At 42.1% G+C, this 23,533-nt stretch overlaps 1 protein-coding gene across 2 annotated transcripts in view; it reads left to right on the top strand.

The window, feature by feature from the left end:
* TBX15 (T-box transcription factor 15) overlaps positions 1-23,533 on the top strand; it is a 113,328-nt gene that overhangs the window by 86,328 nt on the left and 3,467 nt on the right. For both annotated transcript variants that reach the window (XM_040572594.1, XM_040572588.1), the window contains exons 4-7: positions 1,718-1,889; positions 2,311-2,478; positions 5,754-5,818; positions 12,803-12,900. In XM_040572594.1, coding sequence (XP_040428528.1) covers positions 1,718-1,889; positions 2,311-2,478; positions 5,754-5,818; positions 12,803-12,900 — 503 coding nt within the window. The remainder of the gene's footprint in view (positions 1-1,717; positions 1,890-2,310; positions 2,479-5,753; positions 5,819-12,802; positions 12,901-23,533) is intronic.

Below are 23,533 nucleotides of genomic sequence, written 5' to 3'. Positions count from 1 at the left end.
ATATTAGGAAGAAAGACTTTACTATGAGTGTGGGGAGGCATCGGAACCAGTTGTCCAGAGAAGCTGTGGATGCCCTACCCCTGGAGCTGTTTAAGGCCAGATTGGATGGGGCTTTGAACAACCTGGTCTAGTGGAAAGTGTCCTTGTCTAAGCCAGGGGCCTTGGAACTAGATGGTCTTGCTCTATGGTTTTGAATAGTAATCAGTTTTTAATGGGAAGTTATTAACAACACAATTAACAATGACTGTCTGAGGGACCTGGTCACTGGAGTCTGGATCCTCTAACACTACCTACCTCAGCAAGAAAGAATGGGCAAGTGGACACTGAACAAACGGGGGACACCTCAGGTCTAGCCTGAACCGAATTGGGTGATTTTTGTTTTAAAAGCATTTACTGTCCAGCACAGCAGCAATTGGGATTGAAGATCCTGATCTACAGCATGGAGCTGTTGAGAAAACCTCTGGTGAATTGCCACCACTGAACTGAAAGATGGAATGAGGAGATTTCTCTGGTATTAGTGGGCTCTGCACCATAGAAAAGTATGCTGGAAAACTATAGTGGTCTGCATCCCAGAATACTATACAGACAGAGGTGTTTTATTTAGACTCATTAAAAGACTCTTGAGAGCAAGTCTTTTCCCCAAATAGTCTTTACTGTACCAAACTTCAGAGATTCAAGAACTATGCCTCAAATGCTAAATATTGCATTTTGCTCTCAGATCATCCAGAGGGTTTCTCAGGAAAGTGATTTTCCTGGGAGGTATCAGGGTGGTACCTGATACCCAGACAGTTTTTTTTGTCTCTTCCTTTCAGTGTGGTTCAGTGCTAAAGTTGAAAATGTGTATATTGTTTTATACTTTGTTTCTGTCCTTGTTAGCTTATTCAGCCACATTGAACAAGGTAGCACTGAAAGGAATGGATTTATTTCTTTGCATTTCTTTTGAAAATACAGGAAATGAGTCACTGTTTGTAGGTAAGGACTGAAATAGCTTCACAGAGCTGAGTAGAGACCCAAGGAAGGGCAGCGTAGGGCACGACCTAGAAGTGTTAGCAGGACTGTTTGTGAAATACCTTAAGCTGAAGGAGCCACAGGAGAGAAAGAAAAACAAAATCTCCAGAGAAAGCTGTAGGAAAGTAATTTATGGCACATATTGGATGGTGGTTAGGTCAGGAACACAAAAGATCATTTAATTTTTTTTTCTCTAATCCTTACTTTTGCAATACTAAATGGAATTTCCTATTTTGTAACATTTAAAATTAGAAATTCTGTTTTATCAGTTGTTGTTGTGGTATCGATAGGATTTTGTCCTGTCTGGATGAACACACGTGTTTTATACACTGTGGCATGGCAGCCAGTGCAGATTTCCAGAAATTATGGGGCATTTATTAATATTTTCAGAGAGGACTTTGTTTACCAGTATTCTCTATCCTCTGGCTCAGACAGGGTTAAGGAGTTGAAAAGGCACATGTGGCAGAGTTTTACAGGAAAAATAACTGCAAAGGTGGCTTTAATAAGGAATCAGGTCTGAACAAGTGGCTCAGGGGTAATCTGGCTTTCATTTAGAAGGTAGGAGGTTGCAATAAAACACATTCCCCCCTGACTGCAAATGAGAGCTTGAGGTGTGTGTGGTAGGGTGGCAGGGGAGGAGAAGCCCTAAAATTGTTCCTCTAGTGAGTGAGTGACAACTTTCCTTAGCCATCACCCCTTTTTCTTTCAGGTATGTGTACCACAGCTCCAAGTGGATGGTGGCTGGCAATGCTGACTCCCCAGTGCCCCCGAGGGTTTACATCCACCCTGACTCGCTGGCTTCTGGAGACACCTGGATGAGGCAGGTGGTCAGTTTTGACAAACTCAAGCTGACCAACAATGAACTTGATGATCAAGGCCATGTAAGTTAGAAGCTAATTTTAGCACCTCCTGCCCCAGCCTCACTCATTTCAGACTGAGAAGGGTGCTGCTCTTGCTCTAATGCTCCTCTGGCCTGATGGCCACGCATATCTGTAGATACTCTCCATGGCTGAGCTTTTTTCCCTATTTCAGTTCTTTTCTTTAAAATGTTGCTTGGCCCTCTAAAGCAGTAAATCCCCTTTCTCTCTCGAATGGTCCACTTTGACGCAGCATCTGCACATAGCATGAACTTTGTCTCATATGCACTTGTAAGACAAGAGTAACTTCTTTTGCATTAGCTCTTAGTCCTCCCCTGCTTCCTCATGCTTCTGGATGTAGTGCAGAAATTTTAGAAAAACAAAACAAACAAGCAAACAAATATCCCACTACCTCTTCTTCCTCCTCTTTTCTTTGCCCCTTCAGATAATCTTACATTCAATGCATAAGTACCAGCCCCGTGTTCATGTCATCCGAAAGGATTTCAGCAGTGACCTTTCTCCTACAAAGCCAGTTCCTTCAGGAGATGGGGTGAAAACCTTCAACTTCCCAGAGACTGTCTTCACCACTGTGACAGCCTACCAAAATCAACAGGTAAAGTTGTGTGCCTTCAAGCTCCTTTTGTGTTGAGTGTTCATAAAGATATCAGTGTGTTCTTTGTGTTTGTGAGACATTAACTTTTTCTGAGAAATGTAGCTCAAGAAGTGAGTTACGTTGTCCACTTCACAAGCCCACTATGTTTTTCTGTACAAAGAGAAAATGTTTGCTATAGAGTAGTCAATAGACATGAAGTATCTAGCCAGAAAACCATCCTGGAGGTAAGGTGACTGATGTTTCCTCTGCAAAATAACTGTGTGAGAACATTCACAAAGAGGTGCATTGTGTTTGCTTTTCCTTGCTGCTAATTTTCCTTGTGGTACAAACCCCAGTGTCCTGATTGCACTGCAATTTTATGGCAGTACCACCAGTCCAGATCCATTATCTCACAGAGAAAAATATATATATATATTTTTTTTAAATCAGTGAAGGCAGAAGTTTTAAAGAAGAGGAGTGTCATCAGTTTGCTGACAAAAAAAGCCTTTGAACATAAGCAACAGCAGTCCATTGCACATTAAATGAAGTTCTCATGCATAATTCAGATTTGATTCAGATCTGCACAGTTTCCAGTGAAGAGTGTTACTGTTGACTATAGATGTAAGGAAAAGATATTGCCGCAGTGGGATCCTATCTGCAGAGGCACTGGCTACTGATCTTTGTGACTGATCTGCCCTTTCTCTTGAACTAGACTTCTTTGCACCCAAAACGTAAATTTAGTCCACGCTAGCATTAGTTTATAGAATTCCCTGTCTACCCCTGTCTTATCAAAATATAATATATCCTTGAGAGGAAAACAATTGTCAGGAAAATGTGAGCATTTGAGATACTAGCAAAGAAAGAAGTTTGGGAAATGGTTTGTGTGGATTACACAAGTTTACTCCCTCTTTTCCTTCAGTGGCCTCTTGAAAGATGTCCTGGTCTTTGAAGGACATGGCCTGCTTCATTGTTTCTGTAGGAATTGTACATGTTCAGATATCCACATAATCACACATTCCCTCTGTACGTTTCCCCTAGTCTTCACACCACCTCTGCCATGCCTTGGGCTCAGCATGCTACTCTTATCTTGTTTGTGCATACATACTCTCTATCTTATCCTCAGGTGAGAGGTGCTATGCACATCCCATTTCTCTTTCCTGCCATCCTCCTCCATATGGGTGGCTATAACAGCATTATAAGTTTTGTGTAAAGGATTTTTTTTCCCAGACATTTCAAATAAAATCTCAATTGATGAAGCTTTTTGCTGTGTTAATAATGTAGTGTCCCGTTTGAGAGTGCAAGGTATTGTCATGAGGTGGAATGATGGCACAAACCAGCTTAGAAGAAAAATAACTTAGCAAGTCTGCTAGGAAAATACTTCATACAGTTTTCTGCCACAAACTCCACAGGAATCTTGAATCAAAAATAGGGAGGTAAACATTTCTACATGACAGCATCTGAGCTTCTGGAGAATGCCCTCATGAGTTCAGTGAACATCATTGTACTTGGTATTCTTGGACAGAGCCATGTCAAGTGAGCTCAGGGCAGATTGTCACATTTAATCAGTGAGTTATAGAGTTTTTAGTTTCTTACATATAAGAGAGAGCATACATGCTTATGGTGCTCCTGTGACTGCTTCAACCTACTCCTAATTTTTCTCAGTCCCCTTGAACTGACTTTAGTCAGGATCCAAAATGGAATACATTATTCAAGCAGAAGAAAAAAATATTTTACTACAACGGTAGGTTTGCTGTCATTGCAGCACTTTGTAATTTTTTGCCCCTCCTCTCCCCTCTCTGATACAAATACTGAAGAAACTTTTAATTGTAGACCAGACATGGAAAAAGGATAGAGAAAGGAGAAAAAAGGACAGCCTTTTAAAGTCTGTAATTCTTCCCTAATAACCAGAGCTATAAGACAAAATTCACCGATAAGGGGTAGGATGCTAAAGGAGGAATCTCTGTAAGACACCTTACTGTAAAAAAGCACTTTTTTTTTTTTTTTCCAAAATATAATTTGGGGTGGCATTTTTATAACATCAGTAAACGAGATTCAGATAGGTTGGAAAAACTATTTTATTAAAAATAAATTAACATGCATGTCCTCCAGTGGTTGTAAAACTTTGCCTTACTGGTAGAAGTGTCCCTGGAAACAGTCATAAAATTTTAGCAAATCCACCACAGGGATTCCCTCTGCTGTAACTCCATACTCCACAGAACATATCTGTCTCTGTACACACAAGTCCCTGGACAGCTGCAAAGACAGGCTAGCGGAAATTAAGTTCACAAATTAAGCTTCTGCAAAAATAGGAGCTGCATTCCAGATCTGAGGCTAATATCCAGGAGTAAGGGCTTTATTCTGACAGAAGCAAACCACCTGCAAGTCTACTTCAAATCAGTCTGTATCAGACTTGTCCCTTTTGAGCAGTTTCAGCAAAATCACCTCAAATGCAACATGATTTGGGGTGTCTTAGTCCCTTTTCACCCCAGAGACAGAGTATCTGGGATGAGGTGAGGCTGACACAGGGAAGCTGTCATGCTGTAGCAGGTTAAGCATTGGCCAAGGAAGAGCACGATAGCACAGGCTGCAAGGTCAACATATCAGTACTATTTTCCATTCTTGCCAACATGGAATTTATGTTAAAATATAAAGCAGGAAGGAAGATTCCCCCCCAAAAAGCACTAAGTCTGGCCATCTTCTTTCTTGAGAGGAGGAAAAAAAAAATGGTTTCCACACCAGAAAACTCTTGAAGAGCCACCCAGATGCTGAGCAGAACAGCAACTGTGCACGTGACCAGGTGGCCAGCTGCTGTCTTTTGGAGGCTGTAGCCTGTGCTTTGCTCGGCCTTTTCTCCTCAGCATTGTTTGAAGGTCCATGAATGCATCCAGCTGCTGGGATTTGGGAGTGTAGGGAGTGCTGGGATATTGTAGATACTAGGCAAACCTGAGTAGTACGCCTGCTTCCTGAAACCTGTGACTGTTGATGGGTTGTAGCTCCGAGGGTTTTGTCCTAGGTCCCCTGTGCTTCTCCCTCAGGAACAGCTTTTTAGTTCCAGCACCCAGCGGGTTCTCAGAGCCCAGAGCAAAGACAGGTTTTCCGATGTGGCACCACTCAATTTCTGAATGGATAATCTGCTCATGCACAATGGAAGGGTGACCTTAACATGAATCTGGTGCAAAAAGTGTGGAAGATGTGCAGGTGGTTTCAGAAAGAGTGGTGATCATCCAAAATTTTCATTTGTTGAAGGAAAAAAAAAAAAAAAGAGATCACCTAATTTTCTTTTTCTTCCTTTATAGATCACCAGATTAAAAATTGACAGAAACCCTTTCGCTAAAGGTTTCAGAGATTCTGGGAGAAACAGGTAAGGAGAACTTGTGTGTCCCTAATGATCTTCTTTCTTTCCCCTGATTATCACACATGGAATGTACATAAGGCCAGGGAAGGTGTTTTTCAGTACTAAGTCAGTTTTACAGGAGGAGGTTGCTATAGACTGGTTCTTAGAAGAACCAGAAGAACTGTTTCACTTTGCCTAACTATCTAAACAGATACAGGATGTAGCGATGGCTTCCTCAGAAAATACTTTTCAGGTTAGCCAGCTGAACTGATCTGTTTCTCTTCAGAAGTCTCCTCCAGAGCTACTCTTCTCTCTGCCTGGAAGCAGAGGGAAACTTTGTACCTGTATTCCCAAAACCCCAAGAGAATATTTTAGATACTCTTTAAATAACATACCTGTCAAGATAGCATTGCTTTCCTGCTTTACAACATTGTTTTTTTCTGTGACCGTGTATTTTTGTTATCAGATATTTAATTAAATGTTCACTTTTACCTCTATATCTTTTCAATAATCGCTACTATTAAGGTTATTTTCTTCTGTATATGTTCTGCTGATTTTTTTCCTAGCTTAATAATGTATTTATATATGCTCATTTCTATTATTGTCACGTTCCCCTAAACTTTCCCATTTGTTGTTTAGAACATCATTAAAATGTTCTTTAGCTTCTTTGATAAGCTATAAATATGTGTATTACTGGTATGGCACTACAGTACACGTTATTATAACATTAGGAAAAATGAATGAACTTGTGAAGATACTGTAGTGTTTCTCAGAAATTTTTGTTGTTGTTGTTAATAAAATGAAGAATAGAGGTGGAAAAATGGGGGACCATAGACCGGAAAACAAATAGGTCTCAGGATAATACTCTGCAAAATATGGAAAGCCATAGGAAAGGGGTTCTACTTTTTTTTTTTTTTTTTCTTTATGCATAATGCTGGCTAAAAGGCAGATTTATATGTTAATTTTCACAGGAAATTCCCAAAATTGGAGCACAAATGCTTACTTTATATTAGAAGAAAAAATAACTTTCTGAAAATAACTTTCTGATAGGTTTGTGGGATAAAAGGGCAACAATGTTCTAGTGTTAAACCATTTCAGTTTTTCTCTTGTGATGTCAAAGTTTTTCACTTTGTGTTGTTTAATTTTGTCAGGATTTTTATGAAAAGATTAAGTGGAATACCTTAAACATTATTAGAATAATTTGTATTTTAATAACACAATAGTAAAGCAGGAACTTTAATTGAAAAAGCTTTTGTATTATTAGAAGACATTATGGTGTTATAAAAAAAAAAAAAAAAAAAAAAAAAGGAATAAGAAAGCCCAAACAAAAAGTTTCAGCTTTCTCTGCCATTCATGACTCCAACAGTGTGCAACAGATCTAAATATTTCAGTTTTACAAATGTTGTGGGCATCCTTTAAATCAGCATGACGAAGCCTTTAAACATTAAATTAATGATGAAATTAGGCATATATGACTACATTACAAGAACAATAGGGTTGTAAAGCAAGGTTCTGAGCATGCAGACCAGAGTGCAAATTGTGTGTACAGCCTTCATTTGCTGTCCCCAGGGGCATTATAATTCAGCCTTTACTTGCATGGTCCTCTTGAGTGCTTTCACCAGGAGTGCTACCTCATTCGTGGTTTGCTATAGGAGGCCTTCAGCGAGTGGGCAATTCCCCCCAATCACCCATTTAAATAGCACACTGTCCATGTTCACAAAGAGAATGTCCTACTGACCTAGGCAACTTCCTATGTCAGCCCTCTGTTCTCATCTCAAAGCAGCTATGTGAAAAGACATTACCACCCTTATTTAATCCCTGCCGTATTAGTTCTGATACATTGGGCACATGTGCCTTTTACTCTGCTCTCCTTCCCTCTGTGGGGGAAGTAGCGTGTGCCCCCTGTACAAGGTCTTCCCTGTCTGCAGATGCAGCTGCACTGGAAGCTGCGCTTAGAAGAGGGATTGATGCAGTTCCAGGTACATGGTGGGCTAGATGAACATGGAAGGCATTAATAAGGTCCTAGCCCAGTGAATTTGGACAGTTTCCTGAAAAGGTTGGGAATTACTGATCTTTGTAGCTCATTGATTTAAGAAAGGGCAGGAAATTGCTACACGGCTGCAGCTGTGGGGAGGGCTCAGTAAGGCTCTCTGCTGATGTAAAGAGGAATTAAAATCTTTAAGGTATTACACATCAAAGAGAGAAGCCTGAGGCTTTCAGAAGAAAAAACAGGCAAAGGTATTTGCAAGCATATATAAGCAGTCAGACGCCTGCCTCACAAGCAGTGGTCTGGCTAAGGTTGCACTGCTGCTGTCAGCTAGCAGAGGACACTGTAACACTCAGCTGCTGCCTTTAAAGAGGACACATGTATGTAGGTGTACACATAGGAGGGAGAAAATCATTAGGATCCAAGCCGTGTGTGGAAAGGCTTCACTAAATGGGATTTTTCTTATCTGTGCTGAATGGTTCCTCTTCCCCTAATGAATTTTTAATCTCGTCAGAATCACTGGTCAATTACAGTAATCATCAAGATGCTCTGCAGCTTCCTGCATCCTCACAACTTTGGTCAGCTACAGAGCATCAGACTGTAGCTGGAGAAAATCCCACTGAAAGTGTAGGCCTCCTTTGAAAAAGAAACAGGGTAATTTGAGAAAGGGACCATTTGTGAAGAAGGGAAGTGGTGTATATGTCCAGAAGGTTTTCTGTATAAGCTTAAAAAAACAGTGTGGCAGCAGTAGGGGCCACAGAATACCTGAGACTGCTCCAGGGCATCCTATCCCAGCCACATTGGTCTGCTGAAACAGAGCCATGGTTAGAGTTTGCTAGCAAATTAAAAAGAAATGCAAACACTGGGAAAAACAAAACATGATGAGAGAAGAGGAACTCTTGGGCCATTTCTTCCCTAAGACATTGCCTTTCTTCTTTGTGGTGAGGCTTTTCCATGAAACAGAGAGGGATGATTTTCCTTCACTCGTTTCTTATTCTGATATTGTTTTACTGTCGTTGCCTGATGCAGAAATTATGGGGTCGTACTGTTTATAAAACTAATTAAGACTAACAAATGTTGTTCAGCAACTTAGCCATCAGCCTTGGTGGGTTAGGGAGCTAGCCTGCGTGAGAAAGCCTTGTCTCAGTTACCTCTTATTAGATGAGGCATCTGTAAAAGTAAAGCAAGAGACCTGGTCTTGGTGGTGAAAGGATACCTAGATAAAAGAGATACTTCTTTAAGGGGGCAATGTACTTACAAGCCAGGTATTACTTGTTTGCTTTCCTGAACTTCAAGAGATTGAGAAGCAGTGTTTTTGACATATGGGGATCAGTTAGCCAAATGTTTGGGTAGTGGGGGTGCAGGTTTAATGCCAGAGACTATTTCTGGAGACCGAATAAAGTTCATTTGACAGTGGGATGCTTAGGAGAGCTCCTTATCCAGGAGGAAGCCAGAAGGGGCAACAGTCTGGAAACCCAGCAGGGTGATGGAAGAAAAAAAAAGTAAGCTGAAGGCAAGCAACAGCATTTTCCTTTCAGATGTGGGCAGCTGAGGTGAATAAAAGTTGTTTGTGTTGGAAGTGCTTTTAGAGCTTTTGTCTAGGGTAGGAGAGTGAGGAGGATGCTTGGAGCCAATAGTTTGGCTTCCCCACTGAACTATGAAATGATGACCTGAATCCTGCATGCAGCAGGAATGGCAAGGTCGGCCATATGGGATGGATTATGGACATGCACAGATAGCTTGTACATCTTTTTTCATTTTTCAGACAATGGAACTGTTTCATTTATTGCCTATTATTAAAACTTTATAGCACTAAAAATAAATTTAAAAAAATGAACGAAAAAGAGCAAATTTTGGATACTTTTTAAAGGACTGATCTTATTAAAATAAAGCTGGCACTGAGTCCTCTTCTGATACTTTTTTACTTCCTTCATAAAGATGGTGTGAGAGGGGAAGCTTTATGGCCTGATAGACAGTTTGAAGTCAATTTTTCAGTGCAGTTCTTTGGAAGAGAAAGTGGATGCCATATGGATAATGTTCAGTGCGCTTGGTACCAGCAGCTCTCACCAAAGCCCAAAAGAAACTGCTAAGATTGCTGCTGAAGAGGTTGCTGCTGAAGAGTTGCAAAAATAGTTGTGTTAAAGTGGTGTGCACTCTCACTCAATAAGTTTTTGTACAGCTGCGCTTTCCTTTGCTGCAAGACTCCATTAAATGGGGTGCATAGCAGGTCAATATATGAGGCTGCTGACTCTCAGATCTTGTCTGATCCATGGAAGAATCTGAAAGTTCAGTACGTGTGTGTTCTGCTCAGGTAATATTTCAAAAACACCCACAACACTTCTTCTGCACAAAGGAAAAGAAAAAAAAAGATAATCTAGTTATAGAGGGGCTTAAATTTGTGTGTAGGAGAATTGGACATAACTTTGAGCTGTCACCCACACACTTGGGGTGTTTTGTCATGTGTGTTCAAGATGTACAATCCTGTGCACACTTCTGTGGGAGCGAAGGGCTCTCACTTGGGGAAGGAAGAGTGAAGAGGTGTCTTTAAGCCTGCTGTGGAGTTTGGCGGCCATTCTTCAGATACTGGTGGCTGTAGAGCTGCCCAGAGCATTGCAGGGCAAGCTATGAATCTGGTGACGCTGGCAGTTACAGAGGGGATGTGGGGGGCCAGGAGCCATATATGTGGCACAGGGGCTGTTTTAGACCTGCAACCCTGGAGGTTCAAGAGTAGGAGATGGGTTCCAGGTGGCATCCCTCTCTTCCCTGGCATCCTGTGCAGGAATAGAAAGAGTGGAGTCTGATCCTTGAAAGTAGTATATTATTTCTCATTTATTCTTTTATCTCTTTGTATTATCTCCTGACTATTATTTTTTTTCATTTTCTTTTAGAAATACAGTTCTCTTCTGAGAACTGTATTGATACAAGGGAAAGCTGTAGACTGAGAGCTAGGAATTTTAAATTTGAGCTGTGAATGATGCAGGCTCCAAGAAGAGGCAGGGGCAATAGCTTATTGTTTCCCTAAGCCACAGCCCATGAGGGGCTTTTTTTTTTTTTTTTTTATGGGAAGGGAGCAAAATCATATACCAGAATTATTTAGGCTGAAAAAGACCTTCACGATAATTAAGTCCAACCATTAACCAGGCCAAGAAGTTTAATGGTGTTTGTATCTATTGTTTGTACCTATACCCAAAAGAGAAAAGTGTATTTATATCTCCATCTAGATGAGAGCAGAGCTAGAAGTCAGCTACTGGTGCAGTGCTAGGCTATGTGCACAGGGATCCATGGTTGAACCAGACTGTGCAAACACTGGCTTTGGTGAGCTGGCCTCTCTGCTCCCCTGCACCACCCCTGTGGCAGATGCAGAACAGCTGGATTTGCAGGGCTGGAGCTTTCAGCATTCATTTCAGGACAGATTACTCATTTTTAACCATCAAGGCAGATTCTTTCAGCAGTCGATCTTGCTACATTGACTTGCTCAGGGCATTTTATGCTCAAGGGTTATATGGTACCAGAAAATCCTCCCTCGGCATTTGGGCTGGGGTTCGTTTCAAAAGGATGCAGATCGGTACCTGTCTCTTCCTGGCTGTGCATGTCGAGAAGCAGCTGGAGCCTGCACATGTGCAGCTTCCTTACTTGGGGAGCAGAGGAAATCGTGGGGGTGGTACTGGTAGTCTGAGAGCTGCTTCTGCACACAGAGCCCAGCTTAGCAGACAGGCTCACGCTCTGCACTGCCTTGTTGTCTCCAAGCTCCACGAGCTGGCAGAGGCCACTGTATTAACCAAATAGTTTTGTTGTAATGTGCTCAGTGCTAGTGTGAGACTGCTATGCAGAGATGTCTTCTGTTTCTACTTCTAACAGCTTAGCAGCTAATAAACACCATGCAACAACTTCACTTCTAAACCTCCTCTTAAAATACAGAGTTTGGTTTGCCAACTCCAATGTATTTAAAGCATCTGAGCTTCCGGGGAGACTTTGGAAAGTTAACTGAGTGAGTAGAGGCACGTGCAGAAAGACATTTTCAGAAGCAAAAGACAGCTCCAGTATCAGCTCAACATCTGATGGGCGGCTCTGGGGATGTTAGAGACTTTTGCATTGAAAGAGGATATGTTCTCGCATTTGACAAAGCATCTCTAGTTGTGCTAAGCCCATGCAAGGGCTATAGCCTCCTACGGGAAAAGATGCAGGGAAAGGCAAGGAATGGGAAACAGAGCAAAATTCAGTGTCTGCAAAGAAGAACCTTTCCTGGGAAGAAGAGACAGTGTGTTGTCTCATAAAGAACATGGGGGTCTTCTGGTAACGCACCTATGTCCTCAGTGAGCCTGTGGAGTTAGACACTTCCAGCAGAGCTAACGTTCTGCAATGAAAACAAAACCAAACCCGAGACCCCGGACCTGTAAGAGGAAAACCTGTTCTCACTTGATTTTTGGCTTTTTCTCTTTGGTACCTTATCTACAGTGAGTTAGAGACCCAAAGCAGAGATGCCACCAACCTTTTCATAAAAAGCCTCTTACTTCATTTCCAGTCAAAATCCAAAACCAACAAGACTCCCTTTTGGACGACTTCCAATAGCACTTCAGAACAGTGTCCAGAAGTGTGAAGTGACAGGGAAAGGCTATTCACAAAAATACTCTCAGATTCTGTAGGCTGAATCCCCAATCTCCCACATTTGCATGTATGACAGCTTCTGTCCATAAAGTGTGGAAGCCAGTTCTGTGATAAAGCGTGCCTTGAGGAGCTGGCTGTCACCTGCAAAGCAGAATGAAAATTTAGGATCCTTTTAAAAAGAAAAAGGCACTGAAAGACTGTTAGGAGCTTTTGAAATCTTAGACTGGAGAAATGTTGTTTTACTCTAGCAGCCCTCACCCGTGTGGGAAGGCTTGCTTGCGAAATTCACAGATGCCACTGTGGCCTTTTGGTGGCCACTGGCAGCCTGTCAAGCAAGATGAGAGCCCTCCTTCCCCGGTGCCAATATCCTTGCCAGCTGATTGATGTTCTTCTCTCCTTACTTTATTTCCATTCCACAGGACAGGGCTGGAGGCCATCATGGAGACCTATGCCTTCTGGAGGCCCCCTGTGCGCACCCTCACCTTTGAAGATTTCACTACTATGCAGAAGCAGCAAGGTGAGCGTACAAAGGGCGTGCAAAGAACTGCACAAAGAGCTGCAAAAAGAGCAGGGGAAGAGGGTGCAAGAGCAGTGAGCTCTCTTTGTGCTGGGGGCGAGGGGTCACACACCTCATTGAGCTCTTAATGGCCGTGAAAGGACACAGAGCAGAGAGGATGGATGTCAGCTAGGAAACGCAGGACAAGCTGTACATTGTAAGGTGTGATGCAGCTGTGTCACCTCCCTGGTGTCCTCAGAGCTCATACATGGAGCAGGAAGGAGGACAGTGTTGGGTGAACCAGTCCACATGCATGGCATGAGTTGAGATAAGCACAAAGAGAGCAGAGAGAGACAGAGGCAATGTTCCAGCATGTCAGGCATGTTGTTCACCGTTTACAATTAGAGTTTGCCATTTGAGTGGGAACCCAAAGGGAAGGAGTGTATGTCCTCTGGAAGCTTCAGGAGACCAGAAATGTGCCCTGTACACATCCCCCCAGGATCACACTGCCTCGCTTTCAAAACCCGGGGGCCTTGCTGGAAAGACTGTCAGTATGAGGCTGGGAAGAATTATTGGGTAGGCCAAGTATTTTCCAGTTGTTCGTACTGTGTCTTTTCATAGCTTCTGCCCTTTGTATCTCTCATTTCTTAAACAGGGCTTTCATCTCTAGTTTCAGGCTGCAATACCATTTTTGTTTTGTGCTGATAGGATTTACCCACTGACTTCATTGCAGTTCTTTCTAGTTCAAAACACGGTCATCACTGTGAGCAGAGTATTGGTGCAACATATTTTTTTGTTTTGTTTTGTTTTTTCTTTCCCCCAGTATAAATGCAACAAAAGAAACAACCCAAAAGTGTCTTTAGATGTGACACCTGTGAGGTTAAAGAGTCAAAAATAAATGGGTGCCATGTGTAGCAGAGCACATTCTGCAGCCTCTTCAGCATCAGCTGGACATCAAATTAAAGCTTCCCTCCAGACCTTGCATCCACCTGGGGATGACGTGGTCTAATCCAGAGAGAGGCTGGGGGCTGCCCACTGGGCAGGCAGGATCAGGAGAAGATTCAGCACAGCATGGGGCAGGAGATATTTTGCAGAATCTCAGGGGAATGTGTGGAGAGGAGCACTTGTGGTGGGGTGTGTGGTCAGAGATGGGTTAAAGAAGGGATTCAGAAAGGTTTTCATCACCCACCTAAATAGAAACATAACAGCCTCTCCTCCTGATCACCCTTGCTGAAGCAGCCTCCCTCCTCTGGCGGCTGGCCGGCCTGTCTCACCTCCTATTTGGGCTTGCACAGCTCCCCTCCCTTCCCTTTGGTTATCAGATAACATCCTAGTGGCAAGTCCAGCTCTTGCTTACGTGGTAAGGTAATATTAGGAAAGGAAAATATTTAATGTATTTTTAGCTTGTTTTAATATAGTTTGGCAGCTGAAAAAACAGGAAGCAAGCCAGTACCCTGTGACCAGCCAGAGCAGTGCAGACCACCACCACTGCACTACAGACCACTAGGAATAGGGCAGCCCCTAAGGTTGTGTCCACAGGTTGGTCTCAAAACTTAATAACTTACTACAAAACAGTGCTCTTGAGCTTTGCGTTTAGCCAAGCAAAAGAACCTTAAGATAATGCATCAGAAATACTCCCTGCATCATAGCGCTCCCCTCTCCAGTGGCTGCCGTGCCATGCTGACCCTTGGTCTCAGCAATCGGTGCAAAGCCAAGGTACAAACACACCCTATTTTAATACCTGGCTGCTGGGACAGCCACCAAAGGCCAGCACAAATACATGAAGCCTAGATGTGTCTGTCCACTGCAACTCAAGAGGAGTGCATGCTTACTGCAGTGAGCCAAGATGAGAGCAGTAAAAATGGCCATGTGCCTAGGAAGAAACATTACCAATGAGGAGAAAGTCATGGTTGTACGGGCTGGAGAGGGGGGTGGGGGAGGACATCATAGCACTGAAATAAAATGCTGCCTGTGGTGGATAGAAGAAGTAACAGGCTCCAGTTACATGAAGTCTAGTGGAGTTCTGGAACAGATTCCCTGCAGGGACTCTGGAATTCCGCCCTGATTAAGGGGGATGGAGAGTCCCCCTTACTGTGGTAGGAAAAGTGATGCTTTCTGGGGCAGAAGCTTGGGACTTCAGAAGTATAGATATGGTGACTTTGCTGCTTTCCAGATGGATTTTTACATGCTGAGGATTGCTATGGATTCTTATCTTTTTCCCTTCCGTATTTTTTTTTTTCATGAAATAAAAAGTGTTATGTACCTTTTCTAAAACAGTTTTGTCAAATAAATATAATTTATTTGATTATCTGACTTGCCTGTTAGAAATAAATGGTGTGAAGGATTTTTAGAGAACATTTAACTTAATGCCACCTGTGCCAGCTTGAAAAAGTTAGCATTAGTGTATTTGAAGAAATGAGTGGCAGGCTGATCTCAAAGCTGATGAATAAATGTGAAAGCTGATGATAAACATGAAAACACCATCCAGTGAGGACAGTCCCAGTGTTTCGCTGCAAAGACTGTTTCCTGGACTAACTGGTCCAGAGCCAAATAAAACTGCATTTGCTAAAAAGTGCAAATCTCATAAAGACTGCAAAGTCATCAGTAATGATGAGGACAGGGGTAAGAAGAGCAATAGGGATAGCTTGGTAACCTGCACATATTCAAACAAAGCATGGCTTTAAGTTCAGCCAGATACAATATCAAGTGTCTAGGAACAAAACGTAGGGGGTACATATCTACGGAGTGTGCTGGAAAGCATTGGCACTGACAAGGATTTGGAGGTCATGGTGGATAAGCCACTGCACAGGCAAAGGGATAATGTCTGTAACACTGTGATGAAAAGGGACATGCAATCTTTGGTGTAGAAGGAAAAAAAAAAAGTGGGAAGCAGTTGGGAGACAATTTCCTGGCTGGGAACTAATGTTATAATATGGTCTTCTACCGTTTGAATTTTTAAAGGATGGAAAGAAATTAATTCAGTGGAAAGAAAGGTAGAATAATGTGTTGGCTAGAGAATATGCCTGAGAATGAAAGCTCACTTTGCACAGTTAATCAAAAAGATCAAGAGCTAAACCCTCGTGGCCTATATTATCTTGCTGAGTAAAGAATATGTGTTAGCTGCGTGTCACTCATCCTTAATAGATTCCTGTAAGTGAGGTTTTCATGCTTTTATAGCACAACTTTGGGAAACACTTCATTCAGGTGACTCTGATTTTTCTACTGTAATTGAATATTCATCCCTTTTTATGGGATGTAATGAGATAAGCAGAATACAAGTTCTTTCCCATCCACCTTCTTAATATAATTAATTGTTTTATAGGTTTTTATGTCCCTCTTCCGTGCTTCTCACAGTGAATAGAGCCAGTCATTTCATTTCTCTTCTATTGGGAGGTTTTCCAGGTCCTTAATCGTTTCTTTAAAAACAAGTCTGCACAGAATATTCCAGATGCAGCCACATGATACAATTATCTAAAGGTATTATAATTTTTTCCACATTACCCTTTCTCTTGTTAAACACGCATCCTAGTGTTTTGCTCATTCATTTGGCCTGACCTATATGTTGAGCAAGGGCCACAGCGACACAGAGAATTGATACTCAGAGCACTGTTTGCAGCTGTTTCGTACAAGGATTAAATAACTTTCTAATTTACACAATGATAGGTTTCAGCTGCCGCACAAGCTGGAGAGCCTGATACCACAACCAGTAACACAGATGTCTAGTGTGGCTGGCACTAGTGGTCCACAAACTTTATTTCCATTTCTCACTGGTGTAGCCAAGAGCATCAGCAAGCCTCTGCAGGTCTGTGGTCGTTGCAGTCGCTGTGTTACCCTACCAACGAGGAGAACATGTCATTTCTGTCAGTGAACCCTCCTGACCTGAGCACCAAACGTCTCTTTTGGAGCATGCAATGCAGAAGTCATCACAGGTTTACTAGAACAAGTACCATGTTTGACACAGTCAGAGCAGAGCTGCAGCCAGTCTATATAAAAGTCCCCCCAAACAAAACCTTACAGATGATCAGAAAACAGCAGTTTAGGAGAGGCTGACCTTCTGGAGAATGATGTCACCCACTCTGCAGTCTACTACTTATTACTAGGGAAAAAGGGGGCTTGGGATTATTGAATACACATGGCAATGAGATGTGGGGAAAGCCAAGAATCTATTAAAGTCTTTAATTGGAATATACTTTCAAAATTTAGATTGAACCTCATCCAGATTCTCATTATTAAAAATATGTGGCTCAGTTTCTTGATTTTAACAGGGAACATTAAAAAAAAAAAAGAGAGAGAGAATGGGAAAAAAGAAAATAGGAGTTCCAGTAACTCTGGGTTGTGTCACTTTCCAAGAGTAAAAAGAGACATTGCTGGCTCCTATATGATATACAGTTTTCCACAGGATGTTGAGATGAGCAGATCACTATCAGTGACTATAAGTTTTGCCAGGACATAGAGACTAGATAGACACTGTGACAATATTAGAATAGTGATCAGTATCCAATCCTTCCTATGAAAGCTGATGACTTTGGCAAAAAGTAAAATTAAAACTACTGGTGAGAAGAATTGCATCCTAAGTAGGACTTCAGGACAAGTATGAGAGTCACATGATGTGGTATATCCGCAGGTTTACAGAACATAAAATTAACTTATCCATTAAACTACTGTTTTGATACATGTACACCAAATCCACGAGAGTCAAACATCTTAGCTCCAACTACTGAACTCTCAAAGCAGCTTTTCTTTCAAGTGCCTTTCACTTGCCTTTGCTGATGCCCCTCTACTGCTTGCTTTCAGTACATTCAATCTGTTCTCCATCAAGTTGAGCATCTACATTGATCTTATCTTGGAGATCTCAGGTAGGTAGGCCACCCATTAGGCAGTCTGTAAAATCATTAATGGTTGTTGAGCTTAGCATCTAAAGCTTGAAATATGTCTAATAGGGCAGAGCAGAGGCAAAGAGGGGTGTGCTCCTCTTTCATAGGAGAGCTCTTGATGTCTCTGGTAGGATACGGCAGCACATGTGTACAAACTAGCATCCGAGCACAGCTCCTACCGTCTTCCTTTGAGAGAACATTGTAATGCTGCAGTCTCATGCCAACAAGGATATGCACAAAAGGCTCCCTCTCCTCCATGTGGAAGAGGTTCAATTCACCTATTTGCTTCTGGAAAAGAACAGTATTTTCTTGTAGTAGTGGTCAGTTCAGACAGATCTTAAGGCTGCATGATGTATTAGCAGATGGGAGACATAATCTGAGCTGAGGTGTTGCTGTTTTTCCAGCTTCTCTATCTATAAACATTACCCTGTTTCTGCAGGCATCACCACTGTCTTGCCAACATTTGTCTGTACTGCTTGTTACTCACTTCTCCTTTGGTATATTGTTCTTGTTTGGCGTGGTGTTCAGAGAGCTGCCCTAATTGCACCCATCTGCAAACAATACCATGAATGCACAAACGTGTGTTGGTGTAAAGTGGAGGTAAGCCTGAGCCCTCCAGAACTTGACATCAGAGGCACTTCAAGGCAGAAAGTTCTTCTTGGCTTTGTCTGAGACCCCAGATCCCCAAAATAGTGTCTCCCAAGAGAGTGGAACTGCTGATGTCAAAGGAAGCTGAAGAACCCATGAATACATCTGCTTGGCCACTTGCCTCCTGACTGCAGCCATCAGTTCTTTCAGCAGTGCCACCAAGACAATCTGGATGCTGCTTCCTTTTTGAAATCAATTGTGAATGGTCTAGGCTATTGGCAGGGGTCAGATGTATGGGTTTGGTCTCAATTATCTTCTTGATTCTGTTGACCTTGAAGAGGAGATTGAAAACAGCAGTTGTTGCCAGAGTTATTGGGATGGAGTGCTGGTTTTTGCTGCATACTTCACATGGCTAGTAGATTGCCTCATTTAAACAAAGCAACAGGGAACAAATGGTTCCAGCTCCATCTTGGTAGAAATGCAGACAGTATTTCTTCAGGGAAAGGGTGTTTCTGGTGCTCCGAGATCTCATTCTTCACAGTGAAAATAAGTTAAAATACCTTCCCAGCTGTGACATGAGTGTCTGTGAGTCAAAGTCTGTGCTACTCCATGATGACCTGAAAGGAGTCTGAAGCAATCTCTTATTCCAGAGAGGTGTTTACCCTGACGCCTAATTACTGATGCCTAAATCTCTGTTATTCCGTGAATGTCGATCAGATTTCACATGAAACTAAGGAGGGCAAAGGTAATTTGAAGGTTTGCACCATTTCCTCAGAGTGGCATGTTATTTTGTTAAAAGTAGAATATGGTATGTGCTTTGAGCTTGACACAGTGCCATGACATTTTTTTCTCTATTCAGAAATTTTGATCCACTATGCTTCCAGGGTTTTATTGTTTTTACCAATTTTTTTATTGTCTAATGTGCTGGAGCTTCCAAGGCCTATGTTGGACCAACGTGGACTCCACCAAGAATGGAGGACGAGGTTCTCAATTCAGTTTAAGGTAACTTTTGTTACCACCAAAGGAATCACCATGATGTCAGTTAATCTCAGCTGAAAATTTGCAGCATATTCTGCAAATTTCTTTGCTACTGTAGTGATTTTCTGAAAGGTGTGTGTCAAAAGGAGTCCTTTTCATCATCCTTTTTAATTCAAAGACATTTTCTGGGATAGCTTCCATTCTGTGACTCACATATCAATGTCTGTGCCCAGATGTCAGTTGTACAGGTGAGAAACGGTGCATATTTATCACTGGTGAGCAATTTTCTCTGCTAAACTGGGGGGCTCATCATTCTCCAGTCCTGATTTGTCTGTATCTGAAGAAAAGAAACAGGAAATATTTCGGTAGGAACTGATGTTCAGTTCAGAAAAATGGTGTGTATGCTGCTCTAAAGCTGTCTATGCACAAGTCAAAGTCACATCCAACAAGTCTTTTGAGACTGTGTGGAGCTGGCCCCACAAACTATATTTACATGAGAAACCATTGTGCTAAAGTTAGCCTGTGGGGACTTGGAAGGGGATGTTTTCGCTCTTGGGAAAACTGTCTTGGTGCTCTGGATATAAATGCGAATTGAAAACAGAAATCCTGAATTGTAACTTTTCATAGTGTTTGTCCACATTAGAAAAAAGTGTTGGTTTTCACTATTAGATCTTGAAAGTATTTTATTTTGGAGAATGTCTGAGTCAAGTCTTATCTCTAACTTGCTGACTGGTCAGTTTGTATTGCAGAATCCATAACAGCTAAAGAGAAGTAAAATATAATTCTCAGTTGTTCTAGATTTACCATTAATTCCAGTGATTCCCATAATTTGAGGCAAATTTATTAAAAAATCCTTCTCTATGATTTACTGAACTTAAAGTTTCCTTTCATTCCTGACTTTTGTCCCATATAATACATATTTTCCCCTTTAATTCTATCGCTGTAACCATTCTTTCTGTGAGTTATATCTCAAAGAAGTACAAAGCAGTCTTTATGTTTCCCCTACCAACACAACAATTTAACATGCTATTGCTTTTGGGTCTCATTTGAGCCTCTTAAAGATTTTACCAGCAGTTTCATAATTTGATAATTGGCCAAAAGCTCTAGAGAGAAAAAAGGCAGCTACACTGTGAACACAGAAATGGCTCTCCTTCCCCTGGAAGAGGGAAGTTTTCAGTCCTTGATACTGGGAAAGAATGAAAGGAGACTGCAGCATGTCATGTACCAGGTGGCCCTGCCATTCCTCAGTGAGAGACCTAGGAGGAGACATCAAAGTTGTTAGTTTTCCAAAGTGGTGACGGGAAATCAGAAAGGATAGTGGTGGCATAAGAAGGACCTTTCAGTCCTCCTGAGGCTTTTAGATTGGAGTTCAGGAAAGACAGGAATGGGAGGAAGACCTCAGAGTGTCAGTTATGCTTGCAAGACAAAAGTTGTCAGGAAACATGGGAGCAGGAGTGACACCTGATTTGGTGGTATTTAGACACCTGGAGATGCAAGTAGGCATCAACCAAGACTGAGGCATGTGCTGCATGAAACAGGACTAAATCCAGGCTAGTACGAGGCCTGGATCTTAAAGGACATGAGATCAGTTGATTTATAGTAGCTCCCTCTGGCTTCATAATCTATCAGTCTGTCAGATCACCTGGCAATCTGCACAATCTCTCCTTTATAACAATCTCAGATTTCCATCTTTGGACAAATAACTTAAATTTTGTTCTTCCACCAAAGGTACAGGAACTTGGAAGATGGAGAGAAAGATTTGTAAGCTATACTTAGAGTGCATGCACACATGAGTACACAGAATGGGAAAGGAATCTTACTTCTTTGTTCAAATTTTTTTCCTGCGTGCATACCACCACATTAATTTACTGCTGTGTCCAGGAGTAGAACATTGTGAAAACCCATGAAGAGTTGGGTTCTCCTATGCTTTACAAAAACACTTTATGTATATGTACATGTCCAGACATTTCAGGAGTAACTTAGGGTACATCTACATGGGCAGGCTCCCCTGTCTGTGCTCCATGCTGGCCAGACACATGCCAGCTCCCAGCCAGCTCCATTTGGAAAGCTGGAGAGCTGTATTAGCATGGCTCTGTGCCTAAGTGAATATAAGCTGCCTCTCAGGAGGGCTTATTAGCTCAAGCAAAGTGCCAGGAGAACTGCAAGCCAAATGAATGACTAGTAGCTACAGCCCCTATCCTGCACCATCAGGTGCTCAGGCACATGCCTATCACGTGGTGAAGATACCAGCCGGTCAAGTGTGTGTCAGAGAAGGGGCTGTGGTTTCTCTAGGGCAGCACTGATGGCTCCCAACTGTCTGGCCTTCAGGCTATGCCGTGCTCACATCTGGGGGGAAGAAGATGGTGGAGCTGAGGCTGTGTGCCAAACACTGTCCTGCTGGGCTGAATATAGCCTCCAGGCTTTAAGCTGGCCATGCTGAACCTGCCACCCACATCTGTAGACCTGCTAGGCTAAAGTAGCTCATACGTGGAAGCATGCTGAGCTGTTTAACAAATATTTACAGTCAAAGAGAGAATCACTTTGTACATGAAAATGTAAAATCCTAAAGACAAAGCATCTTGGGGTTCCCACACTTGTTAGAAAGTTATGACACAGGCTCTGAGAACCCTCAGCCACACCTGTCCTTACAGCGACAGGGAATACTGAATTATGTCTGTCTGAGCCCAACCATACCAACAGCTGGAGGCAGCTGATACAGTCAGATAATGGCAGTGATCGAGTTGGAGTAGAGGACCGAGAGGCTAACTCAGCTGAGATGAGCAGCATCCAGGTGTTGCATAGCTCAGTGTCAGTGGTGCTAAAAGGAAAGCTCTTTACCCAATGTTTAGATTTAAGAGTTGTTCATAGAAGGCAGGCTAAACTGACTGGGTTCACTTGTTCTTCTAACCGTCTGGGCATGTGTGCAGTTACCTGCAATCAGCTGAAGGGCAGTAATTTCTCAAACTACTCTAAAGCTCTTCTGTGCAGTTGTCTGATGAGATTCTGCTGTTGTACAAGGCATGGCCTTGAAGTAGCTTCAGCTTGTGCTTGCTCACCTCCTGTGCACTAAGTAAGGACTTCATGGACTGAGAGTCCCTGAAGGGAGGAAGCTCTGCAGATGATGATAGCAACTGATGTCTGGAAATATTAGCAAGGAAAGTACACTGTTGTGGAGTCCAAAGTGTGGTTTATGTACACCTTTCAGACAAAGGAGGTTGGGATAAGTTGTGGGTCAATTGACTAGTGTGGTGTCATTCATATGAGAAATCCCAGATAATTTTCCATGAGCAATTGCTTCAGACTCCCTTGGCATTGATGCTCTCCTTTTTACCTCCCTCTTGCCAGAACTAAAGTAGACTTCATAATGAAACTGCTTATGTAGGGGCACACATTCCCTTCTGCTGACCCTGTTGCAGTTTTGACCACCCGTAACAGAGAGACAGGGAAAAAGGCTGAAGGAGGTACTCTCTTAACCTACCACAAAAAAAAATTAATCAGAGATTGTCTGTTAGAGACTTTAAATTAACCAGGGAATTGTACCTTTTATAATCAATACACAATTAGAAACACACAAAACATCTTTGAACTCTGGAACTATAATGCAGTAGCAGGTTTGAGCATTTCAGCATTGTCAAGAAGAGAATATAGAGAATTCACGATGATATTTGAAATTTGAAAATTTCTTTTTAATTCTACCAGAGATTTGACACAATGTTTCTCTTTTAGGCTTCTGACGAAAAAGACAAAAGAGTCAGTGGCATAGCAATAAGTATTCATCCCCATGGCTGGTAATGGGAATGATTACTTTTGACTTAGAAGCACAGAAACTTGTATTTTCTTGATGCTACCTGTGTCACTGCAGCCAGTCTAGGCTGTGCTTACCCAAGGCTGCCTTTCTTCTTCTTTACGGCTTTTGTTTCAAAAAAAAAAATATTATTAATTTCTCAAAGCTACATTTTCACCCTAATGACCCATTAAGTTTTATCCTAGAAGTGTTAGAAAGAATCAGATATAATTCTCACCACCATATAGTGACACAGAACCTGTCCTTCTAGTGCATCTTATCCCAACCATCACCCCGTCTCCTTTCATCACACAGCATTGTTCTCAGTTCCTCCCCCTTTTTGCATCAGACCTAGACTGGTCTCAAAACCCTGCTTTGTTTCCACAAAGCAACCAAAGATAAAGTTGCCCCTTACTTTGGACCATCAATG

This window comes from Cygnus olor, chromosome 1, assembly GCF_009769625.2.
Source record: "Cygnus olor isolate bCygOlo1 chromosome 1, bCygOlo1.pri.v2, whole genome shotgun sequence".
In the NCBI taxonomy this organism is placed as follows: domain Eukaryota; kingdom Metazoa; phylum Chordata; class Aves; order Anseriformes; family Anatidae; genus Cygnus; species Cygnus olor.
The sequence above is the reverse complement of the archived record's forward strand: the minus strand, read 5'-3'. Positions and strand labels throughout refer to the sequence as shown.